This window comes from Augochlora pura, chromosome 1, assembly GCF_028453695.1.
Source record: "Augochlora pura isolate Apur16 chromosome 1, APUR_v2.2.1, whole genome shotgun sequence".
In the NCBI taxonomy this organism is placed as follows: Eukaryota; Metazoa; Arthropoda; class Insecta; order Hymenoptera; family Halictidae; genus Augochlora; species Augochlora pura.
In genome coordinates, this window is record NC_135772.1 from 16,903,341 (window position 1) to 16,920,471 (window position 17,131).

Genomic DNA, 17,131 nt, shown 5'->3' on the forward strand with positions numbered 1-17,131 from the left:
CACTTACATATTATATACATTATTGTTATTTATTATCATTTCATTATACAAAATGGTTAGAATTACATTCACAATTTTTCTTGTAAAAAAAAAACCCCGCGACAATGAAATTATCTAATTTCGAATAATTTAGATAAATAAATAAATGAGAAAAACGATGCTTTAAATAAAATTAACTTAAATTCAATGTTTTACCATGCAAATGATTTACCTCAGTAGGTAAAGTTTCTGAGACGTTATCTTTATCAAAAAATAGTTTCAATCGTTGTTTCAACATTGCATGATCTAACAGAAAGCTTTCTTTTGGATTTTCTAGAAAGATAGTACCTTTTCCTAAAGAGCTATTTATATTAACAAATTTACAAGCTGACTGAGTTAAAATAGTCGATGATTGTTTTCCTGGTGTTCCAGATTTTGTTACTTTTATAATTTGTTTATGTAATAAGGAAATATCAGTTATTTCTGTTATAAGTTTATTATCAATGGATATCTCATAAGAACAGCCATGAATACCAAATAATAATTCAATCTCTTGCCTTAATTGTTCATACGATATAGGTATTAATGATTTTGGAGCTTCCAATAAAATAGTACCAATAGAACTTAGAGCACCAAATCTTGGTTTTAAATCTTCAATTTCAACATTTACGTATTTTAATAATGGTTCTACATTTGTTACATTATTTTTAATTTGATTTCCAGATTTTACTAAAACCAGTTTCATATCAACACCCTTGATCTTCTGCATTTCTTCTATAATTATATTTGCATTATTTGGCATCTTAGACATATCTTCTTGAAGTGTTTTCGTTGAATTTTCAATGAACTCTTTATGGCTAACAATTACTTTTGCCAAATTACAATTTTTGTCTTGGATATCGTAATAAGCAATTGCTTCATCTGATGGAACCAACTTAGCTTTCTTTCTCAATTTTTGAACTCTGTTGATTACTTCTCTTGCTATTCCTTCATTATGCATACTTTCATCTGGAGTAATGTCTAACAGAATTAATACATTTCCTTCACTGTGTGCTTCATATTGCTTCGATAACTGTTCAGCAGCTGGTCCAGTGAAACTAAACATCAAACGTAGATCTTGTTCTTCCAACTTATGACCTTGTACCATAATTTCTTTTGTTTCAACAAACGTTTGCAACTGTTCATCAGAAAGTTCTTTTATAGCTTGTGTAATAGATTTAAATTCTCCTTTAAGACGAGCTCCAAGTATTTTATGATCTGGTTCTGCTCTTAATGTAACACCATATTTTTGCTTGTCTGTGGTAACTGTTAATTCCTTTACATTAAGTTCTTCAAGAATGTATAACTTTAGAGAAACTATCTCTTTCAATACTTCAGCGTCTTGATGAATAACCACAATTTCTGGCAATGGGTACTTAGTGGGCATTGTTTTTCTGTCTCTTACAACACGTCCCAATTCGATTACTGTTTGCATATACGACACAGCTTTTTCAATGTTTTCATCAATCAGTTGCGGACAGGGCTGAGGTAACATTTGGTAATGAACACTATCCATATTTGTTTTAGTTTGTGGAAGTAATTTTACTAAATGTTGAAACATAAATTCTGTTAAAAATGGTATGAATGGGGCATTTATACATACCACAGTATGAAGAACAGAAAATAAAGTATTTAATGCTTGTTGGCAATCATCTATGCCACTGTCACCTTTAATACGTTTCCTATTCATTCTCACATACCAATTAGTAAGATTATCTATATATTCTACTAAATGAGGTATCACTGTGTATAATTTATAAGCTTGCATTTCTTTTTTGACAAATCCCAATAATGTTTGAGTAAAAGATAGAATCCATTTATCCATTATATTATCAGAACATACATTTTTAGTATCATCATACACAAAAGTCATTTTTTCTTCTCTTTCGAATCTTTCAATATTCTGCATTAAAAATCTGAATGCATTATACCAAGGTAAGAACACATCCTTTATGACATCTCTGACTCCCCCTTCTATAAAACGTAGATTTTCAGCTCTCACAACAGGTGAATTAATTAAGTACAAACGAAGAGCATCTGCTCCATACTTATTTACGATTTCTATAGGATCTGGATAATTCTTTTTTCGTTTAGACATTTTCTGTCCATCAGAAGCTAGTATCAAACCATTAGCAACAAGATTTTTAAATGGAGCTTTCCCAAAAAGGGCAGTTGATATGACTAGAAGAGTGTAAAACCATCCACGAGTTTGATCAATACCTTCTCCAATAAAATCAGCTGGAAAATTATTCTCAAATTCCTTTTTGTGTTCAAAAGGGTAGTGCACTTGTGCATATGGCATAGAACCAGATTCAAACCAACAGTCAAAAACTTCGGGTATTCGTTTTAATGGTGGCTGTCCTGGACGTTTTGAAGGAATAGTTAAATGGTCTATGTTTTCCCTATGTATATCTTTTATTTTTGTATTTGTTAATTCTTCCAATTCTGCAATACTTCCTACACATACAATTTCTTGTCCATCTTCTGAAATCCATAAAGGAATTGGATTACCCCAATAACGATTTCTGCTAATAGCCCAATCTCGGGCATCTCGTAACCAATTGCCAAATCGTTTTTCTTTAACATAATCTGGTACCCAATAAGTATTACTATTTGCTGCTACAAGCTTATCTTTTATGGCTTCTACTCTAATAAACCAAGATGGAATAGCTCTATATATCAAAGGAGTATCAGATCGCCAACAAAATGGATAACTATGTTTAGTTGAACTAGCATAAACTAGTCTTTTATCTTTTTGAAGATATTTTATGATTTCTTTGTCGGCATCTTTTACATATTTTCCAACAAAATCTTGAACTGGTTCTACAAAACGACCACAGCTATCGATAGGACATATCATTTCTTGATCCCTTGTTATAATGTTAGCTGCTAAACAACATCGGTAATCATCTTCACCAAAATAAGGAGCTTGATGAACAATACCAGTACCAGTTTCTGCAGTAACATATGTGTCATTTAATATTTTGAAAGCACCTTTTTCTTTTAAATTGAGGAAATATGGGAAAGGTGGCACGTATGTCTTTCCCTTTAAGTCTGATCCTTTTCTTTTGCCTTGTATAGTATAAAGATCCTTAGATTTATATATAAGATCTAAACTTGATTCTAATATAATATAGATATTATCCGAACTATGATCTTTAACTTCTACATATTCAAAATTAGGATTGCAGCATAGAGCCATATTACTAGGCAGAGTCCAAGGGGTAGTAGTCCAAGCAAGGATAGAAATGCCAGGCTCATCTTCCAAAGGAAATGACACAACTACAGAAGGGTCGACAACTTCTTTATAGTTTTGTCCTGATTCAAAATTAGATAGTGGAGTGTTGCAGCCGGTCGAAAAAGGCATTACTTTAACGCCCTGATAAACAAGACCTTTATTATACAACTCTTTAAACACCCACCAAATAGATTCCATATACCAAGGGTAAAGAGTTTTATAATCATTCTTGAAATCTATCCATCTACCAATTCTACTCACGATGGACTCCCATTCTGTTGCATACCTCATTACAATTTTTCTACATTCATTATTGTAATTTGCTATCCCCATTTTAGCGATATCATCAGGACCTTTGATATTTAAACTTTTATCTATTTCAAATTCGACAGGTAAACCATGAGTATCCCAACCAAATCTTCTTTCCACATGATAACCAGATTGATGAGCATACCTCGTTACAATATCTTTTATTGTACCAGCTAATATGTGTCCATAATGAGGCAGTCCAGTAGCAAAAGGTGGACCATCGTAGAATACGTATTTCGGTTTATTTTTGGATTGTTTCAAGCAATTTTGAAAAATGTCCAACTTCTTCCATAATTCCAATATCACTTCTTCTTCTTTCGGAAAATTAATCGTTTCTGGTAGTTTTTCTATCATTTTCGAGGAATTTTTAATAATTGTTTCCCAAATTATTTGGTACCGGCTGGTACTGACGCAATTTTAGGTAAATTGTCATGCATGGAAGATGAAAGACACGTTACTGCACGTTATTGCAGTGCTGCCAGGTACGGTGAGCTTATCTTGGAGAGGTTAGCATTTTTATAAGACCGCAGTACGTGTGCCTGAAAACACTGAAAAGGTACCCGTACTGTACGAAAGGTACAGTAATGGATCCTCTTTTCTGCACACTACCAGGCTGCACCTTGATCCGATAGCGAGGTTCTATATAGAAATTTTCTTTGCTCTGATTGGCTGACAGTGCTGCCCTCACATCCAAGGAAGAGAAGGAAAAAGACAAGTGAACAAAAGAGCTGCAATCAGTGCAACTCTATTTGCAAAACAAGTTGCACTGACAATAAGTCAATACACACCAATGTAGCTTGTCTCACTTTACCGTGCTGGCAATCTCACTCTTTTCACGCATCCATATGTTTTCTTTAAGCATCTACTCTAAATCTGTCCTAAATGTGCTCAAAAATAATTATTTGTATTGAGCTGAGCAAGTAGTGTGCTATTAATTGTGTCCCATAGTAGCTTCTTCTCTCGAATAGCGTAAAATTTGGGAGACGCGAAGATGCGCGAATGTTTGCCCGCGTAATTTAAATTGACGCGCCAAATGGTTAATTTGAAAACAGACTCATTTAAAATAAGTACTGTAAATAATTGACTTTGAGATAAATATGACTATAGCAATATACAAAATTTAATTGAAAATAAATATAATATCTTATATATAGTCAACTTATTAAAGAAGGGAGTATTTGAGTTTTACTAACAAAATATTAAATCAATTATTATACGATGCCGAAAATAATTTTATGTACACCTAGAATACAATATTGCATATAATTCCTATTCAAAGACTTGAGGAAAGTAAAATATTTAAATTTTATTAGTTTATTTACATTCTTATTTTCATAACGGAGTTTAACAACTATAACACATCGGTTATAACATATACTTCGAAAAACTTAATCTACAATATTGCATTAAAGAAGCCTCAAATAATAAATTCGTGAAACCATATAAGATTAAACATCTTGTATCATTGCTGTAATCAATATGTATATTTAAGACAGTGGACAAAGTTATATTAAAAATATCATGATTAAATAACAAATGAAGTCTGTTAAGAATGTTATATAATAATAATAATAATAATAATAATATTAATAAAGTAATGTAAACAATAGCATGAAGAAATTTTAATGGACAAAATAAAGAAACGAAGTGTTTGTAAAATAAATTCAAAAAATAGTTGAACATAAAAAGCACGGTAATATTAAAAATGTACATACAGATATTTTTACTTAGAGATCACAAAAATTATAATTTTCGATATTTGATTGTGTAACACAAAATTCATTTCTAAATACTTACTATATGTATACATATAGTATAAAGTTATAGCATTATAAAAAATGAATAACAAACAGCAGTAACTAAAAGGAAGCATTTGCGATTATGTTTATTAATAAAATGGATTGTTTAGCTTGTAAGGCATAATGGTAAGACAATAATACATAATCGAAGAAAATTTGATTTTCATCGAACAAAATATTTCAATTAGAAGTAAAAAAAAATTATATAAATGCAATGTAACAAAATTTTCTTATTATAATATAATAATATATATGTATATAAAAATCTAAAACTCTAATATCGAATTGCGAAGAGATACCTTTAAAATTTCGATACTTAATTCCCGTTGATATATGCAAACATGTAATTTATTTACATATGTTATATTAAATATACAGTCAATTCTACTATAATACATACTTGAACGTGACATTTATGTATTACTTAATTGTATCAATGTGTAAGTGTCTTGCTTGTTTAAATTTCAACGTGTCTTGTTCAGTCCCTGAAATGGTGTAAGATATTATCTTGCAATACTATAATATTAAATATTCCATAATTTTTTTTTGAACTATTAGATAGTGGCATGATTAGCCACACACATTGATCATTCAAATAATTATCATAATCTATGTGTATGTAGAATAGTTATTTTTATGAGTGATATGTTTATGAATCTTACATTATACAAGTTTCTAAACAAAATTAGAACGAGTAAAGATTAACATCTTATCAAAGGTAAAGATGAACGATGTTTTATTTCTTAAATGGATTATGTTTGGGTATATAGTATTAAAATAGTTAATTGTTTAGTAAATGTGGGCGAGTATGTATTAGTAGAAAAGACTGTTTAAAAACAGAATTCCAAAACTTAGGGGAAATAACTGCATAACAATTTTCTGCAATAGGTACTAGAAAAATACCTCACGTTTTATGAAGAGGGGATTGACCAGCAACCCATTGGTAAAAGTAGATTAGTGGCAAACAATGATAAATGTCAATATATCACAACGACAAATTACGACATCATTATAGTACATCATCGGATTATAATTCCTTGTAATATAGTCCAATAATATTCATTTTTGAAGATTATCTAGATAAGGTATTATAACCGTCAATCAGTATATACTTCTAGTTCACAGGAATACCGAATGTAACACAATAATGTTAATTTTACAGTCTTATCAAAACATTCAATGTTATCACCTCGTATCATAGTAATAATATTTAGAACTGTTCTACTTTCTTAAATATTGAAATTAGTCATTGCAGTGTTATTATATAAATATAAACGATTCCATATTGCCGTCGTCAGACACCTAGAAAGACTACTCCTATCGGCTCAAACAACGTATTATTCGTTATTCGTTAAAGTTACATATTTGATACATTGATAGTACCTCAGTCAGGTAAAAGTTAATCATGAAAATCGTTTAAGCACTTACGACAAAGAGAACGAAAGTATTGGTAAAAAATTTATATTCAATTCTCTGTTCACATATTAAACAACAACCACTGCTATGAAGCCAAATATATATTGCAACTTCGACTAGAATTCTATATCGCATGTATTTCATATATATATATACATATATTTATACAATATATACAGTGGTCCACGAAAGTCTTCATACATGTTTTGAAACGCAATAACTTTTTTTAAAACTGAACTAAGTGACGTGTTTGTTTTAGCCGACAGAGGAACTAGTTTAGTAGTCGATGACTAAAATTCTTTCCCAAAATTTTGCTATTACCTAGAATGACAAAAAAGATTAGAAAGTCTCGCTTTTTAACTTATTTATCTGAACCTAAAATGAAAGTTTCTAAAAGATTTTTGCTATATTTTTTAATCTGTCGTAACTCATAACAACGTCAACCGGTTTCGACATCGATTGATATTTTTTAAATTTTCATTATATGCGCAGATAAAAAATTATAAAATAAGAGTTTAATTTTTTGTTATTCCAAGTAATAGCAGAATTAAATCTTTTTGCAAAAAAATTCACATTACTTATTTCAGTTTTAAAAAAGTTACTGCGTTTTAAAAGCATGTTTTTTTATGAACACTTTTGTGGACCATTGTACATATCCAACGAATATGTATTCGCAAATACTAATATTGCCATATATACATTACTTGAAAATGTATATATCATTGCATATAGCAAGTGCACATTCACATACTTAACTCTCAATGTTAGTATTATTAGTTTCTGCTTATTCATTGATATATTAAACACTGACTACTATTGCCATTACTTATCGCCTTGTACTTGATCATAGTCAGAAACTTATCCTCTTTAGTTGTACAAGTCTTGGACTGCATCTGTCGATATAGTTGTGGTAAATAAGTCAATGTAAAATATATATAAAAGTATTATCTTTAATCAACTAGAACAAGCATACTAATGTCTTTTATTTTTGTAAATTTAAATTGAACTACCAAAAAAGATGATTTAAGTATCTCAACAGGAAGTACTGTGTAACTGAACTTAAAATTTAAATACTTGAATTATTTTAATGTGAACTTTCAAGTTTCTCAGTAAAATGAGAATCCCTTGGAAATCATTGAAATAATCATTATGACTTATTCGAGCTACAACATTTTGAGCAGTCAAAACAACTGGTGTGCTATCTTTTGGTTGACCAAGATGCACGGGTACCACCACTTCCAATTATTTGACTCTGAAGCTCTGTTATTGTTTCTTGCAAGGCTTTCTTCTCTCGTAAAAGTATCTGTATATTCTCTTGCGCCGCATTTAAATGTAATTTGATTGTATCTGATTCCTCTTTAACGCGCATTAATTTTGCATTGTCCTCGGATAATTTCTCCAGAGTGTCAACTCGTCGACGAAGCTCCTCGTTATCTGACTTCAACTGTTTGCTAGACTTTCTCAAAAGATTTATTTCTATTTCGTAGTCTACATTCTGATCTGTTTGATTATCATTGTTTGATAACGTTACGAAAGAATCATGGGAGCTTAACATATTCACTAAAAAAAGAGAATATCTTAATTAGACGAATCAGTTGAAAGACGAAATCTTTTTACATGACTTAATAAGGTAGTAAATAAGCTAAGATTCATCAGCAACTAAATTATGTATAAATAATAAATAATTTTTTCTTTTCAATAAATAATTCGTTTCATTATATGTACGCCGTTCATTCATGCTGATGAGTATGTATGATTATTTACGAAGATAATTTATAAGAAATTAAAATAAATCGTGCCTCATTAGTAGTGCATATTCATGGACGTATTTTCGTGAAATGATTACGAATAAGCAATAAATTTTAACACTAATCATCTACTTTTGTATTATCAATGCTCACATTAGAAAGGCCATCTGAATGCACGGGACAATTACATAATTTATGGTATTAATTGGAAAAAAAAAGAAGTAATATAGGTATATTTGCCACTTGCATGTACTTTAAATACTTGGTAACAACTATTCTACTCAATTACACAATATATTTAGAATACTGTTTACAACTACACTATGTCGGCATTTTAACGATGATATAATTAATAAATGAAGCGATTACTCACCAACTGGTTCAATATGAAAAGCACCATTTGTATCTCGCACTATTCTAAGTTTTGAAATATTCATATCTATAGGAATCGGTCCTGGCGAAGTAATATTAGTTGGTGGACGATCTTCATTCAAATGCAATGAAATAGACTCTAAATATATCTGTAATAAATATATATATGGTAATTAAAAAGTATTTCCTAGTGTAAAACCAGCGTAACTATTTTATTAAATAGTTGTATTTTCTATACCTGGATTGGTATTGGCTTAGGTATAATTTCATCTTCAAACAAATCTTTAAGCCCGCTTATTGAGCTCATTGACAGAGCCATTGATATGTCAGTAACTTTAATATCTAATTTATCTTCAAATAGATCTAACACGCTTTCTTTGTTATGTATATCAATTACTCCAGTATCTACATCCAGTTCCGCATTGTGACTTTGACTTTGAGATGATTGCAGATTCTTGTTATTTGTGATGTGGCTCGCTTGAGACAGTTTGTAAGAATCGGATTTGCACTTTAAGTCATGATCCAAACGAAGTTTGATACATGATCTACAGTTCGAATCTGAAGCTAATTCAACCCAACCTCTAGATCGTGCACTGAACTTTGTCTAGGAAACAAAAACATCAAAAAGATAAATTGATATAGAAAGGGATACACTTATGTGTTTACAAACTTGTGATAGACGCATTTACTCTGTTATGTTATTATAGTAATAGTTTGCTTTTTCGTAATTGTAATTTTTGAGGCTCGTAATTGTGAAAAAATATATATCATAAAAATTTTAGACGCAAAGTTATAACTAGAATCAATATTATAAAAAAAAATTCTACGAGCTATAGTACTGCAAAGCATTAAATTATTTAAAAGATCGTAAAATGTAAAAACGAACAGCCAATATAGAACAATATAACTTTTGTTTCTTAGCACTTGTATGAAAAAAAATGATTTATACAATTTGTTTACACTCCTTTGTAGCATTAGTTAAAAAAATGCATAAGAATTATTACTTTCGCAAACAATAAAAACTATAGTATATTTCCCAAATAAAATTCCTTTTAGTGCCTTATAATTTATTTATATAATGGTGGAAATTACTATAATCCGTACCACAGTATACATTAATACACATATTTTTAATAATAACATTCAAAAGCTTTTTGAATTCATTCCAAGTAAATTTCATTTCACACCATGCTGCATAAACTTATTTTTTTAAAAACAAAAAGAAATAAATCCCATATTTGCTTACCAACATTACTGATGCAAATGAAAAAGTAATAAGAAGATATTGTTACAGTAAAAATGTTTGTTATAAAATATGTGTATTACATTTGTATAGCATTAATGTAATTTAGTTGAAGATAAAAACATGCAACAGAATATATGCGGTACAAGGCATGTAATATAAACAAATATATGAGTAGTTTGCCAATACCTTCCTCTTGACCTGCCACAAGTGCCACATAAAAACATTCACAAGAGAAGGAGAGACGCAGGAGAAGCATGCAAAAAAGTTAAAAGACAAACATTGTATAAATATATAGATATAGTATAAATGATTGTTATATATATGTGATATGAAGTTAAAAGTGAAACTTAATGTTGTCTTTTTAAGATGAAAACATGTAACTAAAAACAAAATATTGATCACTAAATCATTCCAAGTACAATCACATAAGAAAAATTACATTTTTAAACACTATACTGGATCACCTTCCTCATGTTTCAAAATTTAATATATCTTACAATTGAATAAATTAAGATAAAAATTTAAAGGTTGAGACTTTCCAAAAGTCAAATTCGTGTTAATTAAATAACGAGTGATTGCTTAGTTGTTTATAATTACTATTTAACACAAACTCAAAACTTTATGTGGAAGAAAGCAATTTGTATAGTTTATACAAAATGTTTAATTTTGCTATCTTATTGCAAATTACGCATAATTTATTTGCTATATTAAAAAGGATGATTCGAAAATATACAATGTTTATCTCAAATATTCTTCCATGCAACAAATAATTGTGCGTAATTTGCAATAATAGATTAAAATTGGACACTTTGTATAACTAGAAGAATTTCTACTAAAACTTACGCGAAAAGAACACTAAAAAATACAATTTTTATTGCAACAATATTTGAAATTTCAGTATTTATATCTATTAATTAGATTAAGAGTAGCATAATCATATGTACTTGACAAACAGATTGATATTTAACTTGACATTATGTTTATCTTACCTGAAATTCGTCCCATGGTATAGAAGAACATTCGTCATTACCGACATTCGATACTTGAACTTTGATGGAAGATGCGTATCCGTAAGACTGTTGAATAAATTCAACTTTGGACAATTTAAATGTTGCCATAGACACCTAAAAAGTAAACCATACGTGCACACAAACAACACTAAATTCTATAATATGTTATTGTAAACTTAACCAGGAACTATAAAAAAAAAATAAAACATTATACACGAACTTACAATATCTTTACGTTTACACACGCTATCCAAGGATTTTTCGCTTTGCGTATCAGGAGTTTCTTCCACTACTTCGCTAGCTTCTTCTACCGTCGTTATTCGCATTGTATTATCAACAGAAAACATTGTATCTAATTTCTCTTGGTCTTGAAGACTGACCAACACATAATTTTCACTATCAGAACTAATATCACTTCTTATAGATACTGTATCACTACTACCATCTTCGGGAGAAGCTTTTAAAGCGGAATCGAATGATGTCATTAAATTACTGAGACCTTTTTTCATAGAGGAAAGACCAATATTGAAATTATTAGGAATGAATGGTGCATTCGAGGATGAATCTCCTTTACTATGTTCCATTGCAGATTCAGGTATAGCCCGCATAGTAGGCAATGCTTTCTCTTCTTCTATACCGATATATTGCCTTTCGTGTGCTGCATTGGTTAATGGATCATGCTTATTTGGACCGTTCTGCTTAAATGTAACAACGGGTTGATTTGGAATAACTGTATGCATGAAATCCACTGATAATATCGATGATACTTCACTTAGCGGCGTTACCATAATCATGTCATCGTTATTTATATTAATCTTTTTACTATTAAAATCAGGTCGGTCTATACTATTGTGCCACTGGGCAGTTGCATTTACATTTTCATCTGCTATGCTAGATGTATCCGGTACCACTGACTCCACATCTGCACCTGAATTTTCTTTGCCAGGTGTGTGAGATGGCATAACAAAAGTTACTTCAACTTGTGGTATCAATGCACCGATAATAAGCGAGCCGCCAGAATTCTCATTTAATATTTTATTGGAATCAATTGTCAGATATGTTGCCATCTCTGATAAAACTTCTGACAGTCTCAGTAAAAATAGATATTGATAATGATTTATTTGTACGCTTACTAAATTGCTTATGTATGCAAGGCCATGAATGTCAGCGGTTGAAAATTTCTCCGTATTCGATGGATTCATCGACATGTAACACCATAGTGTTAAGGGAAAAGCGTCGAGGAATGGCACTGGACGATTTTGTCCAACCGCACGTGCACCAAAGAAATCGCCCCATACGGGTTCCAAATTACAGCACCATACATCCTTAGCTTCTGTCCACAAAAGTTCTCTATTTAATTGGCGAATCAATTCAGTTACAGAGTTACTAGTAAAATTTGCGGGCGGATGACGCACGTTATCAGTGCCTAAAATAAATAATATATAGAATAAAAAGTACTCAAAATGAGATAAAAGATGTCTCGAAACATCTATTATTTATATTAATTGCTGAAAATCGCCTTACCTGAACAATGTGCTAAAAATTTATCTGTTACAACCTGATAATCGTCTGATTTGTTAGGAAATTCAGTGCTGAAAAACATCTGACCCATTTGAAAAGCATTTAAGCACTGAGCTAAATCTGCTCTCGAAGATCTCTCAGTCGATCGGACATTCGTAATCGATGCTCTCGAAGTCTGAATATGTAATGACTTCGGCCTATCCTTTTGGTTTGGATAATCTTGTTGGCTTTCAAAGACTATCTGAAAGTGTCAATTTTATTGTACGCACAATGCTCTCGTGTAACTATTTGGTTAAATGCCGTACACTTTGCCACTTACTCTTGGAAGTATAGCTTCAATTTTTACATCAAAGTACATTAAGTTAGTGGAAGTATGTGTTGTGTGTTTATCTTTACTCATTAAAGAGTGATGTAAGTTCAATGCAAAAGAATTAAACCATAAACAGGAACAAACATCAAAGTTTACTTGAATAGGATTCAGTTGTACATAAAACTTTGGTGGTGGCACTAAACAATAACAAAGTATTTTCAATTACGTTTTTCTTAAAAAATAATTTATAACTACTATAAAGTAACTATTATAAGATAGATGTTACGAGGAAATAACAGTTTCTGAATACTTACATGGAAATGTTATGTCTCCAGGATAATAATAGTATGTAAATTCGGCGTGAAGAATCGTTACGTCTTCCGGCAGATAAAACCTGTCCCTATCACCTAAGCAAAAGAAAATTACTTCACTTTAGCGATAGTCTTTATGTTTGAATACAAAACATGCTTTATGAATATGCTCTGTATAACAATGAAAATTAGTGTAAAATTAAATTTTACAATGAGACGCACGCTGTAAATATTGCTTTAAAAAGTTTACATAATTTTTATATGTTTTTAAAGGAAACATAAAAAGTGTCTCTAATATACTTTAATTACATACATTTTAATTTGTATATTACATTGGATTAATTTTACTAACTAGTTAAATTTCCATCACTGCTATTAAAATTCAATGTCATCAAGGAGTAACAAATTAATGTTAACTTGCTTATGTATAACATATTGTATAATAATAATATAACATAAAAAAGCAACAGAATTTTTTAAACGTAAAACTACTTTTAGCAAGTATGTATATTTATAAGATAGTGTTAATGTAGATACACTACAACTATTAGTGATTTATACCTGTTGCGTGTTTCTTCCTTGATTGAGCTGTACAATTTTTAAATGAAAGAATTATTGACACAGAGTAAAAGTTTTAAGTGGAAGCTACTTTGATAATAGAGATTTTCGAAGTAATTACTACAAACATGAAATTTGTATATACCTGTAATAAATTCTTTCGGTACAGGATTGCGAGATGTCGTTGTTACTTTATACAAAGTAAAGTCGTCGATTCTTATTATAATACACGTTGTCATCAATTTGGCGAGCTGCTCTAGAATATAATTTTTTACTGGATTACCGCTTGGATGCTGTGATTTCTTTTGATCGTTGGAAAATACGTTTGCATTTTGCGTTTGATTGCTCTTTTCCAAATTCTCTCCAGAACCTTTTGTACTACTAACTGGATGTAATAAGTAAATATGAAAAAATCACGGATTCGCATATATTTTCATTTGTTTATTCATTGCTTAGAACGAACCTGCAACGTTTCCTTGACTTCTTGTCAAAGGAGAGTGTTGAGTTCTACCAGAATCAATGAGATCCATAAACTGACTTCGAAAAGAACTCAATGATTGTTGCAACCACTGACTATGTCGGGTAGTATTTTCTCTGTACTTGGCCCAATGTTTTCTATCAGCCATTGCCAAATGATATGGATAATAATCAATTTGAAATGTAACTAGTGAAATTTGCAATGCCCCACCATCTTTTAAATCAGGGTGGGAGGATCTACCATCTAGAAGAAATAGATTAAATGTACACTTGTATAAATGTTTTAATCTAATAGTGAAAATTAAGTTTATATGTACTTACTGCCAATATCATCGCATAGATGCAAATCAATTCTTTGACATAAGAAGTGATATGATGTTTCTACAACATCATATCGGGTAAATATTTTAGAAATAGCAGTGTTAAATTGATTTTTCGTTCTGGATTGCTGTGATATTTGTGCTTGATATTCTGGCAATACCTTCAATTAACAGGATTATTAATATCATTGGAATAATAAATACATTAATTTGTACTCTTTATTTACAAACCTCCAATTTTCTAGCAGCTTTTGTTTTACGTTCCAAAATTGTAGCTTTTTCTATTAAACCACCAAGAGAGTCAATAAAATGGAGGGCTGCTTTTAACTGTGAATCTGTTAAAACCCATAGAAGGTCATCCAATATAAGAATCAGTCTTGACCCCATAACAAAACAATCTGAAATACATATTTCATACTTTACTCATTGTGTTTAAAAAAAAATCATTATAATGTATGTATCTAATGTGAGTCTCTATTGTATATTGCTTATTATTAATTACAAAAAATATACGTCAATAAAGATAAGATTAGATTTGTGGTGGGAAATATTTTGGTAAGCAAGATATTTTGCTTAAGATCATAGTCTCTGAAATATTGAAGTCATTAATATTTTCTTAGATGAAACTGTATGCCTTTACCTGAGATTCTTTTCTTGATAGTGATTCGACATCTTGCTTGATTTGTAAGTAAACGCAGAGGAGTTAGATTCTTATCTTTAGTACTTTGTGCTTCTATTCTGACTGTTTGCCATTCAAGTTCCTTAAAGATAAGCAACTGACCACGATCAGGATCTTTTAACCTAGTAGTTCTTAAATCACAACGTTGCCATGTTGGGGATTTTGATTCCACTATGATACGGTTCATCTGTGACAAAATAGAAATGGTTGAGACACTTTATCTATCTTATGCATGGAAATAAGGAAAGGCATAGTATAAAAAGTAGAAGATATTAATGGAAACAAAATAATATTTAAATAATCTGTAAGTAACAATAGGATGTAGGTGAAAGTGATAGAATGCAAACTAGATAAGTAGAGAAAAGAGAATATGTTAAAATATTAGTTGTACAAGAATTAGAAATAAAGCCCTTTTACATATGTAAATACAATACACTACCTGAACCGAAGCAATAAATGCTGGACTCTTAAAAGTAACAGATACAGTATTAACAGTCACTGTTATTCCATCAATTACTTTGTGTATGAAGGAATATTTTGTAGGACCTGTGTACGAAGACAATCCTTGCATGGAAGATAAATCTCTTAAATCTTCACAAGTTTCTACCTCTATATGAACTTCATCTAAACTCTGTAAAAATGTAATTTGATTACTTTTGTTAATATTAAATAAAAAAATAAATTATTTACAGTGTAATCATAGTTGCATTCGTCTCAATAAGCAACAAGTTATACACAAAACTTTATGTAATCCATATACTTTTATATAAGTATATATGTTTATAAATATTTACCAAAACTATAGGAACACTTCTCAGCTTAGTCCATTGTATGCGAAATGACACTTTATTGCACCAAGCATTCGTTAGTCTGAGCCATGAAGGTAATTCTAACAGATCTGTCAAAACTATTTCATCAAGTTCTAAGTTAGACAATTCACCTTCTCCTTTAAATGTACTTAAATTTATTTTGTCTGCCGACAGATTCTTGGTGAACCTATGAATTTATACAAATTAAAATATCAGCGTATCATAATTATTATTTTATTGCAGTCAATAGCCATATTGCAATTTGTAAAAGCAGAGATGTAACAACGCAACAAAGACGATTAATATCTACGTGACAGCTTCAAACTAATTAGTTCGAAGACGTTCTAAGAACTGAAAATAAGGATCGAAAGAAGTAATCCATAATCCAACGAAAAGAACGTTATAAATTTATATGTCAAATAAAATGTATTTACAATTGCACAAACTTGTGAAAATAGGTTGAATTTAGAAAGGATTGTGCAACTTTTTATCATACATTAAACCAAAGACAAGCAAAATAGAATTAGCAATTCAACCATGTAAATACCTCGACAGATGCTTCAGTAATTGGTTCTTTATTAGAGACACCATGTTTTCCTACTTTCAATTAGTTTCTATTACATCTAATACACACTCCAACATGGTTAACTTAACATTCCACATTTGCAGTGAACTACAATTCGTTCATACATGCCACGATTGCCATGACTTTCGACTTCGACTCAAGTAGTCCTGTACCTATGTATGTACTGTTACGTTATCACGTTTCATGAGCGACGCGAACATAGTCACCAGTTTATATTACGATCGCGCGAAATCCCTACGTTAAACAATCCAGACCGTAACAGTACTAAGTGGACTACACCGGCAGTCACGAGGTGTAGCTGTCCACCCTACTCCGTACCATTCAGGCTTAATAACGTTTGGGTGGTAAAAGTAGGGTGGACAAATATTCTGACCATCTGTGCCACTAAATTCCAGTTACTTTTT

At 30.6% G+C, this 17,131-nt stretch overlaps 2 protein-coding genes across 7 annotated transcripts; both read right to left on the bottom strand.

The window, feature by feature from the left end:
* Window positions 1-26: 26 nt before the first annotated feature.
* Window positions 27-4,072, bottom strand: Ilers (Isoleucyl-tRNA synthetase). 2 transcript variants are annotated; one of them, XM_078194077.1, is made up of 2 exons: window positions 3,711-3,812; window positions 27-3,630 (listed from the first exon to the last, which is right to left on the bottom strand). In XM_078194077.1, exon 2 carries the CDS (start codon window positions 3,587-3,589, stop codon window positions 173-175), a length of 3,417 nt encoding a protein of 1,138 aa, XP_078050203.1. In that variant the 5' UTR covers window positions 3,590-3,630; window positions 3,711-3,812; the 3' UTR covers window positions 27-172. The 2 variants fall into 2 exon arrangements, with proteins under 2 accessions (XP_078050203.1, XP_078050117.1); XM_078193991.1 differs by having other exon boundaries at window positions 27-4,072.
* A 1,353-nt stretch (window positions 4,073-5,425) lies between these two features.
* On the bottom strand, window positions 5,426-16,904 carry LOC144468130 (bridge-like lipid transfer protein family member 3B). 5 transcript variants are annotated; one of them, XM_078177382.1, is made up of 19 exons: window positions 16,689-16,904; window positions 16,127-16,328; window positions 15,772-15,963; window positions 15,294-15,519; window positions 14,885-15,051; window positions 14,655-14,814; window positions 14,320-14,577; window positions 14,002-14,241; window positions 13,860-13,886; window positions 13,302-13,394; window positions 12,997-13,184; window positions 12,681-12,918; window positions 11,381-12,582; window positions 11,136-11,270; window positions 10,333-10,344; window positions 9,139-9,504; window positions 8,902-9,049; window positions 8,682-8,695; window positions 8,228-8,340 (listed from the first exon to the last, which is right to left on the bottom strand). In XM_078177382.1, exons 1-19 carry the CDS (start codon window positions 16,730-16,732, stop codon window positions 8,338-8,340), a joined length of 3,915 nt encoding a protein of 1,304 aa, XP_078033508.1. In that variant the 5' UTR covers window positions 16,733-16,904; the 3' UTR covers window positions 8,228-8,337. The 5 variants fall into 5 exon arrangements, with proteins under 5 accessions (XP_078033470.1, XP_078033490.1, XP_078033480.1 ...); XM_078177344.1 differs by lacking the exon at window positions 8,682-8,695 and having other exon boundaries at window positions 5,426-8,340; XM_078177364.1 differs by lacking the exons at window positions 8,682-8,695; window positions 13,860-13,886 and having other exon boundaries at window positions 5,426-8,340.
* Window positions 16,905-17,131: the final 227 nt, after the last annotated feature.

Excerpts from the sequence above, each read along its gene's own strand:
- Ilers (XM_078193991.1), bottom strand. The coding sequence starts at position 3,919 with ATGATAGAAAAACTACCAGAAACGATTAATTTTCCGAAAGAAGAAGAA.
- LOC144468130 (XM_078177344.1), bottom strand. The coding sequence starts at position 16,732 with ATGGTGTCTCTAATAAAGAACCAATTACTGAAGCATCTGTCGAG. Across the intron at positions 15,052-15,293 it reads TATCAAGAAAAGAATCTCAG|ATTGTTTTGTTATGGGGTCA; the intron begins GTAAAGGCATAC and ends TATGTATTTCAG. Across the intron at positions 14,242-14,319 it reads AAGTCAAGGAAACGTTGCAG|TTAGTAGTACAAAAGGTTCT; the intron begins GTTCGTTCTAAG and ends TATTACATCCAG.